Consider the following 25625-nt stretch of genomic DNA (forward strand, 5'->3'; position numbering starts at 1 on the left):
TACTATTTATACTTTTTAATATTTTAAGCTTTTTAACACTTTTTTTTACATTGAAGTCAATGAGAGCAGACTTTCACCCTTAAAATCTTCTTCTGCTCCCAAAAGTTTCAACTCCTTCATACTTTCACCTACAGACGCCAAACAAACTTTAAAATGTTCACAAAATATTCAGCTATCCGGGGTCTACTTTTCAGTTTGATATCTTTTACAGTTTTTGTGAAAAAGCTGTTTTAAGTTTAGTGATTATTTCAGGGAATTTTATCGATTAAACAGGGTGTGTATTGCGCTGCTTAGAGTGGATGACATCACAGCTAGAGGGTGAAGCTTCGAAAAAATTATCTTAGTTCCTTGTCTGTAAACTGCTCTCACGCCCACAATATCTACTTGTCATACACAATTTATACATCAAAACGTAGGTATTTTTGTCTAGTTTCAGAAAACTTGCTCGGTTAAGCAATATGTCTTATACTTTTGGCTCAGCGAGCTTCCAAATGACGAGATCAACAAATTTCTCTCAATCCGCAGCAATGATAAAAGGCGTCCATATTTTCCAGCGAAGAGCAGAACGAACCACTTTTTTAAATCGCTGACATGCCCACATTTTTATGTTTATCCATATAAATTTTATACCGATACGTTCACAAAGGCCGTGTGCCTCTAACGGTCAAGTCGCTGTTTCGATAGCATTTACTGTTGTGGATTTATTAAGGCTTGTTTGAAGGGTTCTCTCACACTGTCTCTCACTCATTAGGTGTGGCGATTAATGATCAAAGGGAGGCTTTATAAATAAAGAAGGACCACTGCTTGCCTCATCTAAAGATAGCCCAGTGGTTATGCTGCAGGACTTTGGTGTGGAGGACCAGGGTTCGAATCCTGCTGTGGTACATCAATCAATGTGTCCCAGTGTAGGATGTTGTTGTACTTTTTCAACCACTCTCGCTACTTCAACTTATTCTTACGTATTTAAGCTATTCATCCAGTTTAGTAGACACACACACAAAGACACACACAGACACACACCTATACACACACACACACGCGAAGACACACACACAGACACCTATACACACACACACGCACAGACACACAAAAGATACACACACACACAGACAGACAGACACACACAGATACACACACACACAGACAGACAGACACACACAGATACACACACACAGACAGACAGACAGACACACACCTACACACACACACACACACACACACACCTATACACACACACACACAACACACACACACACACACACAGACAGACACACACCTACACACACACACACACACACACACACAAAGACACACAGAGACACAGACACACAAACACACACACAGACAGACACACAGACACACACACACGCAAGCACACACAGATACACACACACACGCAAGCACACACAGACAGACACACACCTACACACACACACACGCACACACAAAGACACACACAGAGACACAGACACACAAACACACACACAGACAGACACACAAACACACACACTCAAGCACACACACACACACACACATGCAGACATACACAGACACACATACACAAAGCATGTTTATAAACACGTCACAGACACTTAGTAACCATGACAACCCTTTCACAGACAGTCAAACTTTAAGCCTTTTTAGTCAATTTTAGTCAAAGTTGCTCTCTTTCTAATTTTTTCTATCTTTCCTCTCTTTTTTCTCTCTTTCCTCTTTCCTCTCTCTCTCCTCTTTATTCTTTCTCTCCTCTCTTTATTCTCTTTCTCTCCTCTCTCTTCTCTTCTCTCCTGCTCTTCTTTCTTCTCTCTTTCTCTCCTTGTCTCTTTCCTCTCTTTCTTCTTGTTTAGCCCCAGTTTTTTCACCTAATATATTTCACATCTCATCTCAGCTAGATTGATGCTTTTTCGTTCTATGCAGTGATTATATCTGATAATAATAAAAATATTTCTTCTTTCAGCCTTTTCAACTTTCATCTTTAACAGTATTACAGTATTAATTTGTTTCATATTTCTGCATATGTGAGTCATTATCAGTTAGAAAATCTACTCACACCTCACAATGTTCTACACATTTTGTCATTATTCAACATTTAAAGCAAACAGTTCAGTTTAGCATAAAGTTTTAACTTTTTAATGAAATTCATACTTTAATTAAAACGATTTCGGCTTTTTCAACTATTTTGACTACTTCAACTTCTTCTTACAGATTTAAGCTATTGAACCAGTTTAGCTTTAGCAATTCAGCTGTTCAGCATTCCCACGCATTTTCTGCAGGAAATGCATTTTCTAGTTTTTAATTTTAACTTTATTCCGTACGTTTTTTGGCTCTCCGTAACTTCTGCATACTTTCAGCTATTTAAACCATTCAACTTTTCAAATGTTCAGCTCTTTCAGCTAATGATGGGACTTCTTCAACTTTTTTTCTACTATTTATACTTTTTAAAATTTTAAGCTTTTTAACACTTTTTTTTTACATTGAAGTGAATGAGAGCAGGCTTCTACCCCTTAAAATCTTCTTCTGCTCCCAAAAGTTTCAACTCCTTCATACTTTCACCTACAGACGCCAAACAAACTTTAAAATGTTCACAAAATATTCAGCTATCCGGGGTCTACTTTTCAGTTTGATATCTTTTACAGTTTTTGTGAAAAAGCTGTTTAAGTTTAGTGATTATTTCAGGAAATTTTATCGATTAAACAGGGGTGTATTATTGCGCTGCTTAGAGTGGATGACATCACAGCTAGAGGGTGAAGCTTCGAAAAAATTATCTTAGTTCCTTGTCTGTAAACTGCTCTCACGCCCACAATATCTACTTGTCATACACAATTTATACATCAAAACGTAGGTATGTTTGTCTAGTTTCAGAAAATCTGCTCAGTTTTGTGATACGTCTCATACTTTTGGCTCAGCGAGCTTCCAAATGACGAGATCAAGAAATTTCTCTCAATCCGCCCCCAATGATAAAAGGCGTCCATATTTTCCAGCGAAGAGCAGGAACGAACCACTTTTTAAATCGCTGACATGCCCACATTTTTATGTTTATCCATATAAATTTTATACCGTCACGTTCACAAAGGCCGTGTGCCTCTACACGGTCAAGTCGCTGTTTCGATAGCATTTACTGTTGTGGATTTATTAAGGCTTGTTTGAAGGGTTCTCTCACACTGTCTCTCACTCATTAGGTGTGGCGATTAATGATCAAAGGGATGCTTTATAAATAACGAAGGACCACTGCTTGCCTCATCTAAAGATAGCCCAGTGGTTATGCTGCTGGACTTTGGTGTGGAGGACCAGGGTTCGAATCCTGCTGTGGTACATCAATCAATGTGTCCAAGTGTAGGATGTTGTTATACTTTTTCAACCACTCTCGCTACTTCAACTTATTCTTACGTATTTAAGCTATTCATCCAGTTTAGCAGACACACACACAAAGACACACACAGACACACACCTATACACACACACACACACACACACACACCCACACACACACACACACAGACACACACACACACACACACACACACAGACAGACAAGACACACACAGATACACACACACACACACAGACAGACAGACACACACAGATACACACACACACAAGAACAGACAGACACACACCCACACACACACACACACAGACACACACCTACACACACACACACACACACACACACACACACACACAGACAGACACACACCTACACACACACACACACACAAAGACACACACAGAGACACAGACACACAAACACAGACAGACACACAGACACACACACACGCAAGCACACACAGATACACACACACACGCAAGCACACACAGACACACACAAAGCATGTTTATAAACACGTCACAGACACTTAGTAGCCATGACAACCCTTTCACAGACAGTCAAACTTTAAGCCTTTTTAGTCAATTTTAGTCAAAGTTGCTCTCTTTCTAATTTTTTCTATCTTTCCTCTCTTTTTTCTCTCCTCTCTTTCCTCTTTCCTCTCTCTCTCCTCTTTATTCTTTCTCTCCTCTCTTTATTCTCTTTATCTCCTCTCTCTTCTCTTCTCTCCTCTCTCCTGCTCTTCTTTCTTCTCTCTTTCTCTCCTTGTCTCTTTCCTCTCTTTCTTCCTGTTCAGCCCCAGTTTTTTCCCCTAATATATTTCACATCTCATCTCAGCTAGATTGATGCTTTTTCGTTCTATGCAGTGTATATATCTGATAATAATAAAAATATTTCTTCTTTCAGCCTTTTCAACTTTCATCTTTAACAGTATTACAGTATTAATTTGTTTCATATTTCTGCATATGTGAGTCATTATCAGTTAGAAAATCTACTCACACCTCACAATGTTCTACACATTTTGTCATTATTCAACATTTAAAGCAAACAGTTCAGTTTAGCATAAAGTTTAAACTTTTTAATGAAATTCATACTTTAATTAAAACGATTTCGGCTTTTTCAACTATTTTGACTACTTCAACTTCTTCTTACAGATTTAAGCTATTCAACCAGTTTAGCTTTAGCAATTCAGCTGTTCAGCATTCCCAGCATTTTTCGCAGGAAATGCATTTTTCTAGTTTTTTTAACTTTGAATTTTATTATTCCGTACGTTTTTGGCTCTCTGTAACTTCTGCATACTTTCACCTATTTAAACCATTCAACTTTTCAAATGTTCAGCTCTTTCAGCTAATGATGGGACTTCTTCAACTTTTTTTCTACTATTTATACTTTTTAAATTAAAATTTTAACACTTTTTTTAACTTTAACATTAAAGTCAATGAGAGCAAGCTTCAAATTCGCAAAATCCTCTTCTGCTTCAAAATGTATCTCCTCCTACATTCTTCCACCTACAGACGTGATTCAAAATTTAAAATGTTCACAAAATATTCAGGTATCGGGGTGTACTTCAGTGTTTTGATATCTTTTACAGTTTTTGGAAAAAGCTGTTTTAAGTTTAGTGATTATTTCAGGAAATTTTATCGATTAAACAGGGTGTGTGATGCGTTTGCTAGAGTGGATGACATCACAGCTAGAGGGTGAAGCTTCAAAAAAATTATCTTAGTTCCTTGTCTATAAACTGCTCTCCACGCCCACAATATCTACTTGTCATACACAATTTATACATCAAAACGTAGGTATTTTTGTCTAGTTTCAGAAAATCTGCTCAGTGTTGTGTTACGTCTTATACTTTTGGCTGGGTGAGCTTCCAAATGACGAGGATAAACATATCTTCTGCAGTGGCTCCAATGTTAAAACTCCTGGATATTTCCCAGCGAAACACTGAACGAACCACTTTTTGAAATCGCTGATATGACCACATTTTTACGTTTATCCATATAAATGTTATACCGATACGTTCACAAAGGCCTTGTGGTGCTCAGGATGTCGTCATTTGACTGATAGCAGTTATCGTTTTGCCACTGTGAGACTTTGTTTGAGAGCTCGATCTCAGGGACTCTGAATAGCTGAAGCACAGCACAGCTGACAGATTCAGCAGGTGTTGCTCATCAACTTGATTACAGACATCAAAGCATGTTTATAAACATATCCACTGGCCATTCGTTACCATGACAACACTTTCACAGACACACCCAGATACTACTTATTAAAATGATTTCTGCTTTTTCAACTATTTTCACTACTTCAACTTCTTCTTACGGATTTAAGCTATTCAACCAGTTTAGCTTTAGCAATTCAGCTATTCAGCATTCTCACGCATTTTCTGCAGGAAATGCATTTTCTGCAGGAAATGCATTTTCCACAGGAAATGCATTTTCTAGTTTATAGTTAATAGTTTAATGAGCAAAATGAGAAAAATATGTAAACCATTGCCAAGGGCCATCCCAGTCACATTCAACTAAACACTTACAGGATATTCTGGAGAGGTGCCTTTTTAGAAAACGTGTTATACTATCATTTTAATTAATTTATACTGTTTATTGATCGCCAGTGGGGAAATTACAATTTACACTCTGTTTGTTAGAAATCACTACACACAGGCCTGAAACACACACAGACATGCTCAGGACCTATTCATGCACAAATGGAGAGTCAGAGTGAGTGGGTTGGGGAGGTGGTGCGTGCCTTGCTGGCAGTGCCCAGGAACTGGCATCTCTAGATCTACCAATCCACAATCTGTACTTTGGTCCGTACTGGGACTTGAACCCCCATAATGATGAAAACTCCAACTGAGGGAATATTGTAACATCAACCTTACAAACTGTCAAAGACGCAAAATGCAATAAAGCTGTTCTGGATGTCTGCAATGGCCCAGCACTATACAAAGACTCACATGAAGGCCTGTATTATTCTTTAGTTAACTTATTTTCCCAACTTTGCATAGAGCCAAATGGTCTGCAGGAACACAAGTGAAGAAAGACAACAGCCACTGTTAATATCACTTACTTATTTCAAATGAAATTTGGTCAGCAGCTGCCAAAATGGCCTCTAATTGGTTTCTTCCGTAGAAGGAGGGCTTCTTGAGGTCAAGTCCAATGGGCAGCCCAGCAACTCTGATTGTTACATCATCGTTATTTAAAATGGATAGGTAGGGGAGCCTTCCAGTACCTCCGGCCTCCTCTGAAAGACATGGGCACACATATGCATGCACATGTTACACAGTTGGATAATTCTGACTTCCCTCCTGTTGAAAGCTAGTTTTGTTAAAGTGTCATAATCTTATGGTTGATGGGTACATTAGATACATAATTTATTAATTTGATAATAAAAAAGTGTTTGAACGTATGCTTACTATATCTTTGGTTGAAAAGATCTTGTACTTTTTTCAAAAGCACACTGATGGGCTCTTTAGTAGGTGTTGCGGCTGAGGAGCTGGCTGAGGAGCTGGCTGCAGATGTGAAAACAGACAACAATTAATTCCATAAAACTGTTTTATGTATATTTGCACTATTATGGGGCTGAGTCCATTTCTGTGGACTTTCATACAACAAATATTACCTTTGAAATGCAGTGCAAAATTGTTCACTGTGTCCGTTGAGTCAAGGAACACAGTGGCTTTCTTGCTACTCGTTTCAAAGACCTCTAAGCTGGCCTTTTGAGTGTCAAAAGATAAAATGGCCGTCTCCACACCCAGAGCCTCAAGCTTGGACACCTTTATAATATTTAGAGAAACAAGCAAACCACAAAAATAGTAAATAATTGATTATAAACAAAATGGACAAACGTTAATTTTAAAGATCCAACACACACTGACGAAACAACTCTTAACGGGGCTAGGCAATATCTATGAAAACAGTGTTGTCACAGGTGAGAAATAAGTGCTTATGGAGATTACATAAACTATACATTAGCTCCATATACATGGAGTCTAATGGACTCATAGCCATATGTGACTACTAATGTTTCAATTGACCACCTTGATCTGAATAGACTAGCCCAACCAGTAAAATTTTTGTTTGAGAGGGGTGGTATAAGCCTTCGACAATCTTTTTAATGTGAGAATATTTGATGCCGATAGCCTTGTAAACACTTGACCCAACTACTTTGTTTTACAGATTAATTGTGGTCTTACAGTGTTTATTCTTTTATTTTTATTTATTTTATCCTTCCCATTTCATGTTTAATAATTGCTTATAAAATACATTTGGATGGATATGGTTTGAGTACGTGAATCATCGGAGGACCTGATTTAGTATACCCTAGATGTTTAAAAATCAGATGGAATGTTTATTTGGGATGAATTCATTTGAAATTCTAAAATAATCTACAGATAAACACTCCAATTGTCTGTCACAATGTACTGCTCACATCACAATTGCCATCAATCATCCTTACATCTAATACTATAATGATACCACTAATGCCTAGCAAAGAAAGCTTCTTTCCAAACCTCTAACTTCAGGTTCTTCAGATGCCCTTTTATTTTAAGATCCCTCATCTCAGGGCTAAGGTCCTGTGACTGCCCATGTGCCTTCAGTGCTGCTGCCTCCTGAACATACTGCTTCTTCACATCTTCCCTCAATGTGGACCACCTACCCTTAATGTCATTCATTGTGCCTGAGAACAAAAATAGATGAACAGAAAACTTAACACCATAGAGTCAGCATCTCTTTATATAGTAAATTCATACAGAGAAAATCTGACAATCTGTCCAACACACTGGTTCACTTGGCTTGTAAAACCCTGTAACAACGCTGCAAAAACAATATAACGTTTGCAGTAGATCACCTGATGATTCTTTTCAATAGACACAGCAGTCTTACACTGAGTCTGTGAAATACTTGGCAAATACTTTCTTGAAAATCTGTTTAATGACCCTTGTGAACCCCTGATGTAAACAGGGCCGCTATGTACAACAACCGTCCATTTAGTATAACAATTAAAAGCATCAATTAAATATTGTTCATCACCTTTGTTTTTGAGAATGTCCCGACAAAAAAGATTGTACGGTGACAGCTCTCTTGTGTAAAGTTTTTGTTTTGGCAGCCCTGGCTTAGAACAAGCTTTAAGGACCTCTTGTAGTTACCAATCCAGTTCTGAAAGAGAGCAAACACAAAAGAATACAATATACAATTAAACTGAATCCAATTAAATTTTATTCATAGTATCAAATCATAACAGTTGTCTCATAACACTTTACAGATAGAGTAGGTCTAGACCACACTATAATTTACAAATACCCAACAATTACAATAATTACCCCCAAGAGTTACTGTGTGTGTTTGTGTGTGTGTGTGTGTGTGTGTGTGTGCCGTGTCCGTTGTTATAGCGTAGCAGGGCACTGAAAGGCACTGCAAGGTGTAGCAGGACGTAGCAGGGCATAGCAGGACGTAGCAGGGCACTGCAGGGTATAGCAGGACGTAGCAGGGCGCTTCAGGGCATAGCAGTGTGTAGCAGGGCACTGCAGGCTGTAGCTGGGTGTAACAGGACGTAGCAGGGTATAGCAGGACGTAACAGGGCACTGCAGGGCATAGCAGGGCGTTGAGCAGGACCCCAGCAGCAGCTGATTTTAGAGAAGTCGGGAGTGACTAACTGCTGCCGGCTCCTCGCCCCAAGACAAAACAAATTCCAACCTTATCTTTTCGGCTCCTGAACCAGCGCTGGCCTTGGCCAAGGCCGGTGTTGAATACTCACTCCCCCTGGAGCACTACAGCGAGGCACACTCTTCATTTCCCCACCCGACTCCCACTGACACCTGTTGATTGTTGACTCGTCCTGGGTCCTGTTTCAGGGCTGACTCCATGGCAACCGGCTGTGTATCGCAATGACAATCGTGCGGACTGATTAAACCAGAATACGGGGGCCAGACGTAGCTTGACTTAACAGGCTTACACATACACCGAACTTTGACATACATACAGATTTGCAACCACACCCCAGCCTATCCAACGCCTCATCGCCTTCTTCCCCAGTCAGGCGGGCAGGTCTAGGGCCAGCGCCTTTGTTTGGCTGCAGGACCAGATGTCTGTTTGCCTGTCCTGGACTACCTCTACTCCATCACCCCCATCCCGATGCACCCAACATCCCACCCCCACTGCGTGTCATGTTATATTGTTATGTTGTGTTATGTGCAGCAGTGCAAATGTACTGTTATGTGGTGTGCAGCAGTGCAAATGTATTGCTTGTGTGCTTATGTGCTGAGGTGTTTTTTCCTGTTCCCACACTGTTCTTATCTTTATGAGGATAGTCTGAGAGCGGCTTTTTTATTTCCCTCTCCTCTCCCAATGTCATGCTGTATCTGTTGCGAGAGTTAGGAGAGAGTTGAGATGGCGCCGCATATGGCGACTCGGTGTGTTTGTGCATGTTGCTTTAATGTTTTAATGTGATTTGCACTTATGATACCAAGACACATCCCTCGTGTGTGTAAACATACTTGGCAATAAAGCTTTTCTGATTCTGATTCTGACCTGAGCCAACTCTATAAGGGTTGGTAGAGAAATCTGACAACTATGAAGATAAGCAGAGAAGAGAAGGGATGTTAACAAAAACTTTAGATTTTTACCAGCAGTACAGAAGAATTATGTATTTATTTGATATGTTGATTGTAAGCATGGAATTAAAGTAAACCTTACTTCAATGACACTGGTTTCCAAACCAGTATCTGATGCAGCTCTTGATATGAGGGGGGAACCAACCCGTGTCATTCCATCCTCAAAAAATGTTTTCAAAGTTTCCCTTTGTTCTTCATTAATTTGTGTTCTCTCTTGTTTAATAATAAAGAAAAAGCTGGTCAGCAATAAATCAGTAATAAACAAGTGTCATTGTTAATTATGTATTTTAATATCATACTATCTTTCTCATACACACTCGCCTAATGCTCCTAGATTATCAATTGTAAGGCTTACCTCTCTGGGCCATCTTCAACCTGAAACACAAACAGAGAGAAACTTGCACATGACAGATTTGTATTAACGTTACACAGACAGACAGACAGACAGACAGACATACAAACATACATGGAGACAGACAGACAGACCTAGCTTTTGGGTATTGTAAAAAAATTTATTTTTTTTTTTTTTTTTTTTTATTTAAATTTTTTTTTTTTTTTTTTTTTTTTTGTCAGAAAAAAAATAAATTTTTGTTTTTTTTTTTTTTTTTTTTTAAAAATAAGCAACATAGATACCATACCACGTCTATTTCTAATAGACTGACAGTCATCTTATAACAAACATGGCAGGCTTAAATTCATGGATATGCATATACAATGAACCTCTGGACACCTGGAGTCCATTTGATGTATCCTCAATGCTACAGGTGCAATCCTTGGTGCAACCATAAAAATACCGTTTTGGGTTTGAATATTTCACTCAATAGGCGTAGATTACATTAATGAGCAGCTACATGCAATAGGCCTTACTATTAACACTGTGAACAGTGTGGAAAACTACTATTTACACTGTGAACAGTGTGGAAAACTACTTACTTTCAAGCTAATGGGGACATTTACTAAAACAAAACATGCTAATTAGTAACGTTTTATGCTAACGTATCGCATTTAGGCTAATAATAATACAATAACGTTAGCTAACGCCAATTGCAACAATTATCTCATGTCAACACTAATATCACGCCATCATAAAACATTTTTTTCGTATTGTTTTCGCTTATTGACGCTTATTGACTAAATAATCACAGTTTAAAGGCTCTCATTTTAATGGTCTTACCTGTGTATACATATGCCGTTATCCAGCAGACTTCGGTTAGTGGCGACCTGGATTGTTCTGGGATTGGATCTGGAGTCTTCGTGTATTTATCCGTGATTAACCATGCGAATGGATGATAACAGCCTTCTGAGCCTACCAGTAGGCGCAGCAGGCCCCTACTGACCCATATCTATGAGGCTGATAACCACTGATAACGCCCATTCAATCCAATGATAACATTCGAAGCGGGTGGTTTCAACCAGGTATGTAAACAAAATGTGAGTAAAAGAATTTAAAAGAAGTTTAAAATGCAAAACCTTTTTTGCTTATAATATTAATAACAAAAAACAACTTCACCTCAAATGCCCTTTATAATGAAATATTATTGCTGTATTTACTGTGTTAATGGGCTGCAATTTTAATAAAATGTTTTTTAATTTTATTTAAGGGTCAATGGCGCTCTACAAAGTGGAAAAAATCCTGGTCAATAAGAGAGTTGTCAAAGATGTGGAGAAGCTGAGCCACCACTACCAAACATCATCCCTGGAGGAAAAAAGGGGGAGTTCTCTGCGCTTCTGCAGACCACAACAATCCGGTGCAACCAAGGCGGGACACAACAGAATAAATAGCAAAAAATTGCCGGATGTCTTCTACTTGATGATTTTATTTCTTAAGGTGCATAACAATGACTAACGTTTCGATGCATAGTTACATCTTCATCAGAGTCCTCAAGGACTCTGATGAAGATGTAACTATGCATCAAAACGTGTTGCACCGGCAATTTTTTGCTATTTAATCATCCCTGGAGGCTTTCCACAGTTTGATCCTTCGCTTCACACCCAAGAATGTGGTTTTCCCTTTCATGGGCATGCTTTGCAGGTAATACAATGAATACATTCAGTAACATTATACACCACAGCTACTGCCTAATGGCTTATATATATAAAATATCAAAATTGTTGTGTCACTTCAGTTTGCAATTGTATTTTTGTAGGTTGTACCTTGCAGCCATGCACTACAATGAAAATGCAGACCGCGAGCAAGCCACAACATCTGCAGGACAACCAGTATTCAAGGTTGTGTTTCCCAAGTCCAGGAAGGGGGAGGTGACTGCGAGGCCAGTAAAACCAGACCCTACATACAGTAAGTTTTAAACTACTTTTATTTATATAACAAATAATGTAACATCAATAGTGACACATTGAATATTTACAAGTAGTGTTAACTTTAGAAAAACATCTTTTGTAATTACAAATAGTGACACTTGTGTGTATATGTGTGTATATATATGTGTGTGTGTGTATACAAGTATTGTAAACGTAACAAATAAATAGTTAAGTCTAAAAAACAAATGTAGAAATAAGGTGGCGTCTGAGAAGAACACTCTTCTTAAGCACTTAAGTGATTATTTATATGCATTAATTCACAGAATATGTGGAAGAACTTATGAGGCTGGTTTTCAAGGAGGTGTTTGAGGACCCAACTCCATTTGTTGAGGTGCTAAAACTGATCCCCATCCCCAAGGACCTGGCATCGGAACATGAGAGACCCTCAAAGGAGGAAGTGGTTGCCCGCCATCTGTCCCGCTTTGCTCAAGGGACAGTCGGAACCCTACATACTATGCACCCGGATCAAGAAACTGCAGGCGTATCCGGCGTACAACGCACGACGGGATTACCACCCTAGCAGTCCTTCCCAAGTAGCCCCAGCACCAGTTCACAAAGCCAAGATAGGCAAGGTGCCTGTAGCGCCTGTATGTACAGGATTGGACAATAGTGAAATCTTATTTATAGTGTATATCTGTATTTTTTTCCTATTATGTATATTAAGATTGTTCTATTTATATAAGCATTTCAACATTTGATGAAAATAAAGACATTGTAATTGTGATTTCTTCATTAGGTCTTTGGTTTATTGGTAAAATAATTTTATGGGACAGTTAATTACATGTTTTAAAAACTTACTCTTTTTCTGTTCGACACCTCAAAGGTCCATAGTCTGCTCTGTATACACGGGTATCAATGACGTCACCTTTTTGTTGTGGCCGCCATCTTTAGGACCGTAGTGCCACCAACCGTCGATTCCAGGCATAGATTCCAGGCTTAATTATACTGTCTATGATTCCAGGGAAAATGGCAAACGCCAAAGAAACGGGTTCTGCTAACGTTATTCAGACAAAAATCGCTCATCTCTCTGATAAAGAAAAGCAACGCTATTACAATAAAATTGATATTTTGGGTTTTGATCCGTATTTACTTCCGAATCAACTACTGACCCTGCTGAAATCTGTCGTTAGCTTGCCAAACATGTCTTTTGGCGACATTTACATCTACCTCGTCCACAATCCTTCTCCTTACACCGGGGAGTCCCTTAAGGCATACAAGAGCACTGAAGCGTACATGTATTTTAAATCAGGATGGGTGAATGATCCTCGAGTTTATCATCTGGAGATGAAGAAACTTTTCTTATTTACAGGAAAGGTAAGATATTTGTTTACTTAACTTTACTAGCTACGCTACTAACTTGCTACGTGGTGCTAGATAGGTAGCAAAGCTAGCTAGGATAATAATTAACAATTGCCAATGGAATTTCGTTTTTTAAAACTGACCTTACGTTTGTTAGCGAAAACATAATGTAGAAAATAGCTATGAGTCGTAGATAATGTTATATATGTTGAATTTAAATATCATGGATTAATCTGGCTGTATTGCTAAATTTATAATTCTCAATTTGTGTTTCAAACTTAAGGTTAAGCATTCCCAAAACCTTTCTGTGACCCCAACACATCCCTGGATGTTAAGCTTGGTGGGGACTCAGGCGCAGAGACGGACACACGGACAAAAAGGGTGTATTAAGATGTTGTTTATTCAGCGTGATTTGGCTGAGAGAAAACAGTTCAGGGTGGAGCAGCTTCAGACCGGGATAGGAGCTGAGTGGGGTGGAGAGCCAGTAGCACTGAGAGCTGGATGACGAGGATATCAGACAACAGATGAGCAGGTTGCGGCGTGGGAGTGGCAGGCAGGCAGGCAGCAGGAACAGACGGGATCTGGTCGAAGGAGAGACAGGTTACAAACGTGGCAGAGACAACTATAATGCTGAGAGGGTAACAACTGAACTGAGATCGCAGTACGGAGCCAAGTTACCACAGGTGGTGTAGGAACGAACTGGCGCTGGAGAGGTGGCCAGCCCGGGTAGATAACTGCTTGTTGATTGGTGACAATGAGCTGCAGCTGGAGGTAACTGAGCAGGTGAGAGAATGGCCACGCCCCCTGACCTAGATCCTCTGACTGGGCTGCACAGCAGGAGGAGACAGACACAGACAACACACACAGGGAAAAAGGGAAAAGGAAAACAAGCGGGGACAGGAACAACAGTGCCGGACCGTAACACTGGATCACAGTCCAAGAGGATGGGACAGTACTTATGGCTCATTGCACCTGTAAGGCAGGCCTAGGAGAGGTCTGCTCTCATGCAACAGCTCTTCTGTACTCTGTGTTGGCTGCTGCTGATATTAAAAACGGGCAGGCTTGCACCGAGAAGCCCTGTGCTTGGGCTCAGACAAGTATGAACTCTGTCAGAGGGGTACCATATGAAGAGATCTGCAACATCAGTTTCTCTCATAAACAAGAGCCATGTTCAAGCCGTGAAGATCAAGGTCCTGGTTGTCCTGATATCAGACCATCAGATAAAGACTGCCAAGCATTCTTTGAGGCGCTTCATAATAGTGAATTGCAGGAGTCCAAACCAAAGAAGAGTGCCATCCTCTCTGTCATTGAGGGCCACTCCCACAGGTAAGATACTCTGCTCCACAGAGAGACTGAAGAGCTCTTTTGTGGCTTGCACATAATACTTTACAACTCATCTCAGTTATGACAGGGGGAAAACAAAAACATGGGCTAATTATAATGAGTAATTACTACAGGACTAGAATATTTAACTGCACATATGTTCTTTGGTCACTTTAAATAGTCTTGTTTCTGTTTCTCTCTCACAGGTACATCCCAAAGGTGATGCAACTGGACTTGCCAGCTCCTCTTTCCACATTGTACTCAAGCACCTGGCTGGAGATGGACTTTCCCTTGCTGCTGGTTGAGAGTATCAAGGTCTTTGATGATCTACATCTAACAAAGCAACAGGTAAACATAAACATTCTCCTTTTAGTTTGCCATAGGCCTACTTCAATTGTATTGGAGTGCAATATGATCAAGCTGTTTTGGTACAACTCTTAATATTTCAGTGTATCAGTTCAGGTGAAATAAATTTAGCCTTTCCATTTTGAAAGTATTCCTATGGATGATTTTCTTGAATGTAATCAGTTTTAGTCAATCTATACTCTTCAGTGGTAGGTTAATCTCCAAACAGTAATGTGTCACTAACTTTTTTCCCCAGTGTTTGATAGTTGAGGAGGAGACCAGGGAGCAAAGTAAATCTAGAGTATGGTTTGATCAGAGGGCAGGAAGAGTCACAGCGTCAGTTTTCAGTGAGGCAGCCAGAGCAGGCACACCTGCATCCTTGATCAAAAGAATTTGCTATCCCCGTGCTTCTCGGTTCTCCACTGAGGCAACAAGGTACATCGATAACAGAACAGTTTCATAGGAGAGCTATTCATAGGCCTACTTTGCTAGACAACCATGCATAAAGCAAGATTAATTGGTCTAGTTTGTTCTAAGGCTTACAGCTTGTATACAATAGTGCTTACAAGTTTGTGAAGCCACTGTTTATAAGCCAGTAAATCAATGTTTTTTTTTTTAATTGTCATAATGCAACACCTAAATGATAAACGTGTTCACATTTTAATGTGAGAGCTTGTAGAATACGATGTGAGAACTTGCAAAACAAAAATCTGAACTTGTATGTTAAAATTTGCACTTGTAAAAAATATTCACACGTGATCTGAATTTGAAGTCACACAAAAGAAAATAAAAACACTGTCAATAGAGCTTGCATCACAAAGTGGCAAATCTGTGCGCCTCGACTTTTGCATTACATGTTTGCAGCTGTCGTGTTCATGTACATATCAATCTACACATTTGTGAATATTTTTTTTCTGTGACAGGTGTGTAAACATTTCTACAAGTGCAAATTTTGAGTACAGAGTACAGATTTATTGTTCTGCAAGTTCTCACATCGTATTCTACAAGCTCTCACATTTTGCACCATATTTACCTGCATGCTTACATTCCAATCTTTGTCAGATGGGGTCAACAAAATGAGGACCAAGCAAGGGAAAGCTATGTTGCTATGATGCAAGACCACCATGAAGACTTCCAGGTGAGGGCATCAGGGTTCATCATCAATCCAGAACTCCCCTGGATTGGAGCATCACCTGATGGTGTGGTAGCCTGCACTTGCCATGGAGATGGCGTTTTAGAGATAAAATGCCCCTTCAAAACCAGGAACTGCTCCCTCACTGAAAGCTGCAAGGATTCCTCATTCTGTCTTGGCATAGGAGAGGATGGGGTCATGGCACTGAGACATATCCACAAGTACATGTATCAAGTGCAGGCACAAATGCACATTGCAGAGGTGAGTTACTGTGATTTCATGGTGTGGACACCACAGGAAGTTTTCACCCAGCGAATTCCATATGATCCTGTCTTCTTCCACGATGCTTACGGCAAAGTGGTGAATTTCATCAAGACTGGAGTGCTACTTGAGCTTCTGGGGAAGCTTTACTCCCATATACAACACAGCCACAAAACAGCCACCTGAAGTAGGATGCTACTGTGGTCAACCTGCATGCACAGATGTCATCATTTGCACATCTTGAAACTGTAGGCGAAAGCACTTTCACAAGACCTGCCTTAAGCTGACAAGGGTGCCTAAGACATGGAAATGTGTGGAGTGCAGAAAACAAGTTTAGTATTATCAGTCTGTGACAGGGGAGCTGACTGTCTTGTATAAAATACTTGAAAGCAATACTTGAGTAAAAGTACAAGTATCTGGTTCCTGCACAATCTGTTTTTGCACAACTTAATTACAATATCGCTGTCATGCCCCACTGTATTTTTGCTCCGATGCACATCCGCACCTGCAATTCAATTCAATTCAATTTTATTTATAGTATCAAATCATAACATAAGTTATCTCGAGACACTTTACAGATAGAGTAGGTCTAGACCACACTCTATCATTTACAAAGCCCCAACAATTCCAACAATTCCAGTAATTCCCTCAAGAGCAAGCAGTGCGACAGTGGCGAGGAAAAACTCCCTCTTGGGAAGAAACCTCGGACAGACCCAGGCTCTTGGTAGGCGGTGTCTGACGAGCCGGTTGGGGGTGTGATGAACAGTGGCGATAGTAGTCACATTAATAATGGAACAGTGACTGGATGTAGCGGGAAGCTGCAGGGTTCAGCAGGACGCAGCATGACATTGCAGGGCATCGCTGAGCTCAGCAGGGAGTGCAGCAGGACCACGGCGACAGCTGCAACCAGGATCTTGGTGCCAACGTTCTCCAAGGAAATACGCTGGGGGAAAAAAGCATAAGGACTCCGGGGAGTAAACTCCCCAGAAGCTAGGATTAGTAACAAGCATTTCTGGGACGGGCTGCACACAAATAGTAATAGTAATAGTAACAGTAATAGAAAGGGAGAGGAGAGAGCAGCTCAGTGTGTCAAAGGAAGGAAGTCCCCCGGCAGTCTAGAACTATAACAGCGTAACTATAACAGGTAACTAAGAGAGACAGGTCATAAGGAGAGGTAGCTTTTTCGGGCTTAGAACTCTCCCCCTGCCGGATCTGGCTTGGCTGGCCTGCCTCCCTCTACTTTGTTATGTATTATTAATCTAACAATTATGAAGAGAAGCAGTTGGGCCAGTTAGGTGAACACTGCAACTCCTCACTCCCTAACTATAAGCTTTATCAAATAGGAGAGTTTTAAGTTCATTCTTGAATGAGGTGACAGTTTCTGCCCCCCGAACCCAGATCGGGAGCTGGTTCCATAGGAGAGGAGCCTGATAACTGAAGGCTCTAGCTCCCATTCTACTTTTAGAGACTCTAGGTACCACCAGTAACTCTGCATTCTGGGAGCGCAGTGCTCTAGTAGGACAATAGGGTATTAGGAGCTCTTCTAGATATGATGGTGCTAGACCATTTAGAGCTTTGTAGGTCAAGAGAAGGACTTTAAACTAAATCCTGGATTCAACAGGAAGCCAATGCAGAGAAGCCAATACAGGAGAAATATGATCTCTTTTCTTAGTTCTTGTGAGAACACGCGCTGCAGCATTCTGGATCAGCTGGAGAGTCTTAAGAGACTTATTTGAGCAACCTGACAGTAGGGAATTACAATAGTCCAGCCTGGAAGTAACAAATGCATGGACTAGTTTTTCAGCATCGTTTTGAGACAGGATATTCCTAATTTTGGCAATGTTACGAAGATGAAAAAAGGCTGTTCTTGAGGTTTGTTTTAGATTGGCATTAAAGGATATATCCTGATCAAAGATAACTCCTAAATTTCTAACAGTGGTGCTGGAGGTCAGGGCAACACCGTCCAGAGTAGCTATATCTCTAGATAATGAAGTTCGGAGGTGTTTAGGGCCCAGCACAATAACTTCAGTTTTGTTAGGGTTTAACATCAGAAAATTATAGGTCATCCAGGATTTTATATCCTTAATGCACTCTTGAAATTTTGCTAGCTGTCTGGGTTCGGTCTGGTTTGATTGACGCGTATAATTGGGTGTCATCCGCATAACAGTGAAAGTTAATTGAGTGTTTTCTAATAATATTGCCTAGAGGAAGCATATATAAGGAAAATAGAATTGGTCCAAGCACTGAGCCTTGAGGAACCCCATGGCTAACTTTAGCGCGATTGGAGGATTTATCGAGGATTTAGCTTTAACATTAACAAATTGAGATCGGTCAGAGAAATGGGACCTAAACCAACTCAAAGCAATTCCTTTAATGCCAACCAAGTGTTCCAATCTCTGTAACAGGATTGAATGGTCAATTGTGTCAAATGCAGCACTAAGATCTAGTAAAACAAGAATGGAGACAAGACCTTTGTCTGCAGCATTTAAAAGGTCGTTAGTAATTTTCACCAGTGCCGTCTCTGTGCTATGATTCTTTCTAAATCCTGATTGAAAGTCATCAAATAAACTATTGCTATGTAGAAAATCACATAACTGATTAGCAACCACCTTCTCAAGGATCTTGGATAGAAAAGGAAGGTTAGATATAGGTCTATAGTTTGCTAAGACCTCAGGATCCAGGGTGGGTTTTTTAAGAAGAGGTTTTATCACAGCTACTTTAAATGACTGTGGTACATAACCTGTTAATAGAGACATATTGATCATATCTAGTAATGAGGTGTTAACCACAGGTAATGCTTCTTTGAGTAGTCTCGTTGGGATGGGGTCCAAGAGACAGGTAGATGGCTTAGCTGAGGATATCTTTAACATTAATTGTTGAAGATCTATAGGATAAAAGCAGTCTAAGTATATGTCGAGACTAGTCTTTATTTCTAACGACTCTGCGTTTAAAGGTGAACCGTTAGAAGTTGAGTGTAAAAGGTGATGAATTTTATCTCTAATTGTTGTAATTTTATCATTGAAGAAGCTCATGAAGTCATCACTACTCAGAGCTAGAGGAATAGATGGCTCAGTAGAGCTGTGGCTATCTGTCAGCCTGGCGACAGTGCTGAAAAGAAACCTTGGGTTGTTCTTGTTTTCTTCTATTAGTGATGAGTAATAGTCTGATCTGGCCTTTCTTAGGGCCTTCCTATAGGTTTTCAGACTGTCTTGCCAATCCAAACGAGATTCTTCCACCTTGGTGGAACGCCACTTACATTCGAGGTTTCGCGAGATTTGTTTTAATTTGCGAGTTTGGGAGTTATACCAAGGTGCTAGTTTCCTTTGCTTCATCATCTTCTTTTTCAGGGGAGCGACGGAGTCTAAGGTCGTCCGTAGGCATGTCGTAACACCGTCTACAAATGCATCAATTTGAGAGGGACTGAGGTTAACATACAGGTCCTCTGTTATGTTAAGGCATGACATAGAGTCGAATGCTGTTGGAATATCTTCTTTAAATTTAGCTATAGCACTGTCAGATAAGCATCTGCCCCTGCACTCATGTACTGTTCTGAACACTGATTGATATTTTTGACTCTTATGTATATTGTATAATTCTGTCTGTTATACTTGCACTATCTGTATATTGACTTTTTACTACATTCAACATTCTTATAGACAGTCATTTCAGGTTTAGTGTGTACTCTCTCATCTACATGAGTAACTACACTGTATATATGGCTCTTCACTACGTTTTAGCTTCTTACAGACCGTCTATGTATGCTTATTGCGTTATAATAGTTCTAATTCACTAACTAGTCCACATTTTGCAATATCTGTATTTTGACCTTTTAAGCGGTGATACAGACTGTCTATTAATGTATACTGCGTTACGTCCTTATCACTTTCACATATCCTTCGGCTTACTCATCACACGTTTGTGTCAGTCTTGTAATGGCTACTTATTCTGCACTTTATGTAGCTTTTATGTAGCCTATTGTATTTTGTACTCCTGTATTGTATTGTATTAAATGTGAAACCGTATGTTGTCTCGCACCCTCACGCTTTCTTAGTCAGGTCACTGTTGCAAATGAGAACCTGTTCTCAACAGCCTACATGGTTAAATAAACGTTAAATTATATATATATATATATATATATATATATATATATATATATATATATTACCAGAAAATTACTTGGTAGAAGTTAGTTTCCTTTTAGAATATTACTTAAAGTAAGTCTTAAAGTGTCTGTTATTTACGTACTTAAGTATAAAAGTAATTTTCTGATATTAAATGTGTGTGTGTATATATATGTATATATTCGTGTGTATATATATATATATATATATATATATATATATATTTTCCTCTTCACATATATATATATGTATATGAGAGAGAGAGAAGGAAAAAAATATATATATATATATATATATATATATATATATATATATATATATATTTATTTATATTTGAGAGAGAGAAGGAAAAAAAGTGTGTGAAAATTCTACTTAAGTACAGTAGTGAAGTATTTGTATTTTGTTACATTACAACACTGCCTAATGAAAAATGTATAAATTGCACATGTATTGTTACTGCAATGTGACCATGTAAAATAAACATCAAAGTGTTGTAATTGAATGAATAACAATTTATTTCCAAAGTAATTTCAGCCAATATCAATATACACACACATTTGTGATAGTCTACTTGTTTTAAAAACAAGACAAACACAAAACAATTTTACATGAAACTCATAAATAACAGTAGTCTAGAAATCTAGACCACCCTAGTGGCAGCAAATTTATTATGCAGCCAGGGGGGGTCTAGGCACTCTCCATTGACTTGAGAGCTGGAAAAACCAAATTTTGGTCAGGCCAATCACATCGTGTATAGAGTGGGTGGGCGGGGCTTATGGCTGCTGCTGCTGCTGGGAACAGCGGTCTTCTGGAAGACTTGGGGTTCAGCTTTTCTTTGAGAAAAGAACAAAGAACGGCTCTGAAGTCATTCTTAAAAAAAGGAAGATGTGTTCAGAGTTTTGCCGACCGGATACGGCAAAAGTTTAATCCATCAACTAGCTCCGCTACCTTCTTCGTTGCTCTGCCTGGTTATATCCTATTGCTTGCAGAGGGAATTTGAAAGACAACCATTTATCCCGCCCCTCTGATCAAGCCCCGTCAATGGTGAGTTCCCAGACCCAACATCTTAATGTGGGTCTGGCTTGTCAGGCTAAAGTAACAGCCTTGTATAAAAAAACTGATTCAAAAATATATTACATTTGTACATTTAACATTGTGACACTAAGGAAAACAATGTTACTGACACCCATGCCATGCTATTGCGAGGGCACAACAGATTGGCAAATGTTGCACAGAGCACAGCACACTCTGACAATTTTGTCAAGAGATGTAAGCTCTCCTGGAGTTGCAGTCAGACAGAGAGAAATGGGTATTGTGCTTTGTAAAATGGTGTACTTATTCCTCACAAGACCAATCACTCGTTCAACATGAATTCGAACAGCTGCTAGCCCCCTTGAATACTCAAGTTCACTTGGATGCAGTTGCTTTTTCCCTCTAGTAAAGGCAGGTATTTTGAGATGAGCACTGTACAATCCCACAGCATCTCCTACTGTGAACCCTCAATCTGCTAGGACCAAATCACCAGGTAACAGATTTTCCAGGTAGCCACAGTTCTCTGTAATGTGCCTGTCACTTGCTCGCCCTCCCCAACCACGAGACACAAACGATATGACTCCCTGTGGAGTTATTGATATCAAGTACTTGGCAGTATTGTGGTGCTTATATTGTGAGTATGTTTGTGCTTGGGCTCTCAAGTTTTTAGGTCTCTCAATGAAAATTTCAAAGCAGTCTATTATGGATGTACAATTTCTGTAACTACTATTTTTGAAACACATGGGTAAACTAATTTGAATTTGTTCCTTACTGGGCCACAGTATAAATCTAAACAACCTATCATGCAAGACATTTAATGTACTGTTAAAAATTCGGCCCGCAATAGGCTTTGACACATGAAATATATATGAAAAGAAGTGCAGTGGTAAATTCAGTCTCATTCTCATTAGAGTCATTAAAAAGCTTTGAAAGGGATTCAATCCAGGTCCCACCCTGAGGAACGCTGACACAAAAGTGAACACAACCATCAGCTTGGCAAAGGATGGAAGGCCAGTTAAGTCCTGCACCATGTCATCATTGTCCTTGAAGGTTTCCTGGCTGAAGGATAACTTGATAACCTTTTCCCTGAGTTGATAAACCTCTGACCTCAGTGCAGTACACTCTTCTGTCAGTCTCCTCACAGTTTCTTTGCAGGCTTCATTGGAGCATGGTACACTGCTGTCAGCATAGACTACAGAATTACAGCAGCTGTGATCAGCTGTCTGACCTCTATCCTCCTGAGCTGAGGTGTCTCCACAGTCATCCATCCGCATATGGCTGGTGGTATCACAGGGTGCCACCGGTCCAACATCATGCGTCCTTCTCTTTCTTTTGATAGCTTGCATTTGCTCAAATTTGCTGTAACCATTTATTTTTCTTTTGCGTTGCTCAGGTGTGAGATAAGCAAACAAACTTGGCACATAGTCGGGGTTTAATGGATTCTCGCTCTTCTGACCTACAGGGGTAGAATGATATATAGTGACACATTAATGAACAGTGTGTGACACTAACAGGAAGGCTACACCGGTAAGTGAAACGCTCCGTTCGCGACGCGCAAATAATAGTTTATTTTATTTATTTTTTAACGTAAGCGCGGCCATCACATCTGGTGTAGCCAGTTCACTGATCATAGCAGAAGGTTACAGCAGACGCAACGCGAACGAACACATCAGTTACTTCAGTTACGTGCCTGGTGTAGCCTCCCTGTAACTTTAGCTCTAGAAATAAGTAAAGTTACTTGACCGAAAATCAAATAATGCAACATTGATGAGCAGAGATGCAATAATTGTTACTGATCTTACTTTGTGAATCACTGTCATCATCAACATTGTTGTGTGAGATGTCAACTTATCTTTCGGTAGGGTAGCTAACATAGCTAGCTAGCTAACGTCAGTTAAGGAGTTAACTTACCCGAAATAAAGTGTTCATTGCACAGTCTGGAGTGTTCTGTGGGAGTCCTCTGATCCCTTTTAATGGCAGCTAACCATTTATGTCTCCTTTCAGTATTTTTAGGAATATTATAAAACGTATGTCCCGATTTTTTTGACTTGCTGTTATCACAGCCCACGGCACAGCAGATAGAAGGCATAGTTACCGATAGTTACCTGTTTACTTCCGGTCCCTGGGTGGTCCTAAAGATGGCGCCGTCTTTAATGTGTGACGTCACGAGATACCCACGTATATAGTGTAGATGTTCCGCAGGGTGTAGTGGTTCAAACAGGTTGGCTCTAGGTCTGGATGGTAAACCATGCAGGTAGGTGGGACAGGAACCTGTTGCATTTGTGTAACAACCTAATAATAAAAATAAGTAACTCATTTAGAATAAATATTACCTGAGGAGGCAACATTACTGCAAAATGGAGATACTGATTGGTGAAGCTACATTTATTTGTTAACCTTGTATGTATAAAACAAATGGTGTTGTCAAAGATCATAGAAATGATTGGCCCCTATAATATAATATAATTGATTACAAATAATTACATCCAGGAGGTGATGTGAAATTATACATTTTTACACAACGGTATAAGTAAACATGACAACACATTTTGTAGTATTTTACAACAGAGGAAGGTTAGTCAACATCATATCCACTTTGCATGACTGTTGTATACGTTCTAATATAATTACCATTTGTATTTCTTGGCAACAGATGTTTTCAACTTCAGTGGACATTGTCGAGCAATTTCCACAAGTACACCTAAATATAAAATAAAAAACGTTAGACACCCTCCAGACAGTCAATGGATATAAAGTTGTTACTGTGATAGAAACGGTGCAGAATTCAAACTGAAATACTTAATTAACTTACCACTCTGAAACATCTTGCTCCAGTCTAGGTTGTGAAGCTAGTTCGGCTTCTGTTTCGGGATCAGACTCTGGTTCGAACATGTATGGCTGAGCTGAAGCCATGGTTACCGGTAGATAGATGCTAGATCGGATCCGTTTGTTTTGGATCACACTATCATGCTATCAGGGCCCGCCCTACTCTGCATCTAAGTGGCTAGTTGTCCTTACCTAGGTACTGCGCATGTGTGACTCCAAACAAAGATGGGATAGCGGTAAGATGCTTCACTCTGTAGCTAAAACAGAGAGCTCAACAGTCTCTGTTGAAATAGAGTAAAACAGGAGCTGCAGCAATGTGCAGTACAACAAAAATATGATGTTTTTTGAAAATGAAACCATGTAAACCTATTCTGGTACAACCTCTAAATACAATTATGAACCTGAAAATGAGCATAATATCACCTCTTTAATATAGAGTTGTCGTGTAGACATGTAATTGTTCACACTTAACATGGACTGTTTAATTCTACAATGAGGCTTCCAGCTGCATACAAACACTAGTCTAGTAGCCAACTAGGTGAACCCGGAAATGTTGAGTACACCAAAGTTTTATTGCAGAAATGTGAAGTATGGGTCCCCAGTATACTAAAACTGCTGGATGCTAATTTGCATATGTTGAGCAATTTGCATAATTAGCATAATTAGCATTATTAGCTTAATCGTCCATTTTGACCACATATTTTGCACTGTATGGCCAATTTCTACAATATGTGAGTGGTTTTATAGGTTTTAGAGGATGCTGATTTCATTTCCGGCATTTTCAGATTTGAAAGAGCTAATTTTATTACATATTTTGATTTATTTAGGCAAATTCTGATTACTTTCAGGTATCATTTTAGGTTATTTTTATGGTAAACACAATAATCTTACATTTCAGAATCATGAGTGCTCTTGTGAATGTTGATGCATTGTTTTCAGGGTGTAGTGAAACTGAATCCCCTCCTGACACTTTTGAATATTCAAAATTGCTTTTTGAATAAAAGATGAATCTTTGTTAAAAAGCAATGC

General features: G+C 39.5%; 1 protein-coding gene and 2 long non-coding RNA genes across 3 annotated transcripts; all 3 read right to left on the minus strand.

Annotated features, from left to right (window-relative positions):
• Positions 1-6270: 6270 nt before the first annotated feature.
• Positions 6271-8452, minus strand: LOC120543601 (general transcription factor II-I repeat domain-containing protein 1-like). Its single transcript, XM_039776741.1, has 5 exons — positions 8359-8452; positions 7839-8005; positions 6947-7100; positions 6741-6824; positions 6271-6568 (listed from the first exon to the last, which is right to left on the minus strand). Exons 2-5 carry the CDS (start codon positions 7998-8000, stop codon positions 6387-6389), a joined length of 582 nt encoding a protein of 193 aa, XP_039632675.1. The 5' UTR covers positions 8001-8005; positions 8359-8452; the 3' UTR covers positions 6271-6386.
• A 1578-nt stretch (positions 8453-10030) lies between these two features.
• LOC120543602 lies at positions 10031-11139 on the minus strand. The gene is made up of 3 exons (XR_005636376.1): positions 11113-11139; positions 10294-10313; positions 10031-10151 (listed from the first exon to the last, which is right to left on the minus strand). It is a non-coding gene; the product is annotated as an uncharacterized LOC120543602 (long non-coding RNA).
• Positions 11140-23973: 12834 nt separating this feature from the next.
• Positions 23974-24620, minus strand: LOC120543668. The gene is made up of 3 exons (XR_005636381.1): positions 24583-24620; positions 24402-24471; positions 23974-24062 (listed from the first exon to the last, which is right to left on the minus strand). It is a non-coding gene; the product is annotated as an uncharacterized LOC120543668 (long non-coding RNA).
• Positions 24621-25625: the final 1005 nt, after the last annotated feature.

This window comes from Perca fluviatilis, chromosome 16 (genome assembly GCF_010015445.1).
Source record: "Perca fluviatilis chromosome 16, GENO_Pfluv_1.0, whole genome shotgun sequence".
Lineage (NCBI taxonomy): Eukaryota > Metazoa > Chordata > Actinopteri > Perciformes > Percidae > Perca > Perca fluviatilis.

What these genes read in the sequence shown, in the direction of transcription:
- LOC120543601 (XM_039776741.1), bottom strand. Translation starts at nt 8,000, where the DNA reads ATGAATGACATTAAGGGTAGGTGGTCCACATTGAGGGAAGATGTGAAG. An exon ending in TGAAGAACCTGAAGTTAGAG is followed by an intron (nt 7,101 to 7,838) that starts GTTTGGAAAGAA and finishes AATATTATAAAG; the next exon opens with GTGTCCAAGCTTGAGGCTCT. An exon ending in TTTTGCACTGCATTTCAAAG is followed by an intron (nt 6,825 to 6,946) that starts GTAATATTTGTT and finishes CCAGCTCCTCAG; the next exon opens with CCAGCTCCTCAGCCGCAACA.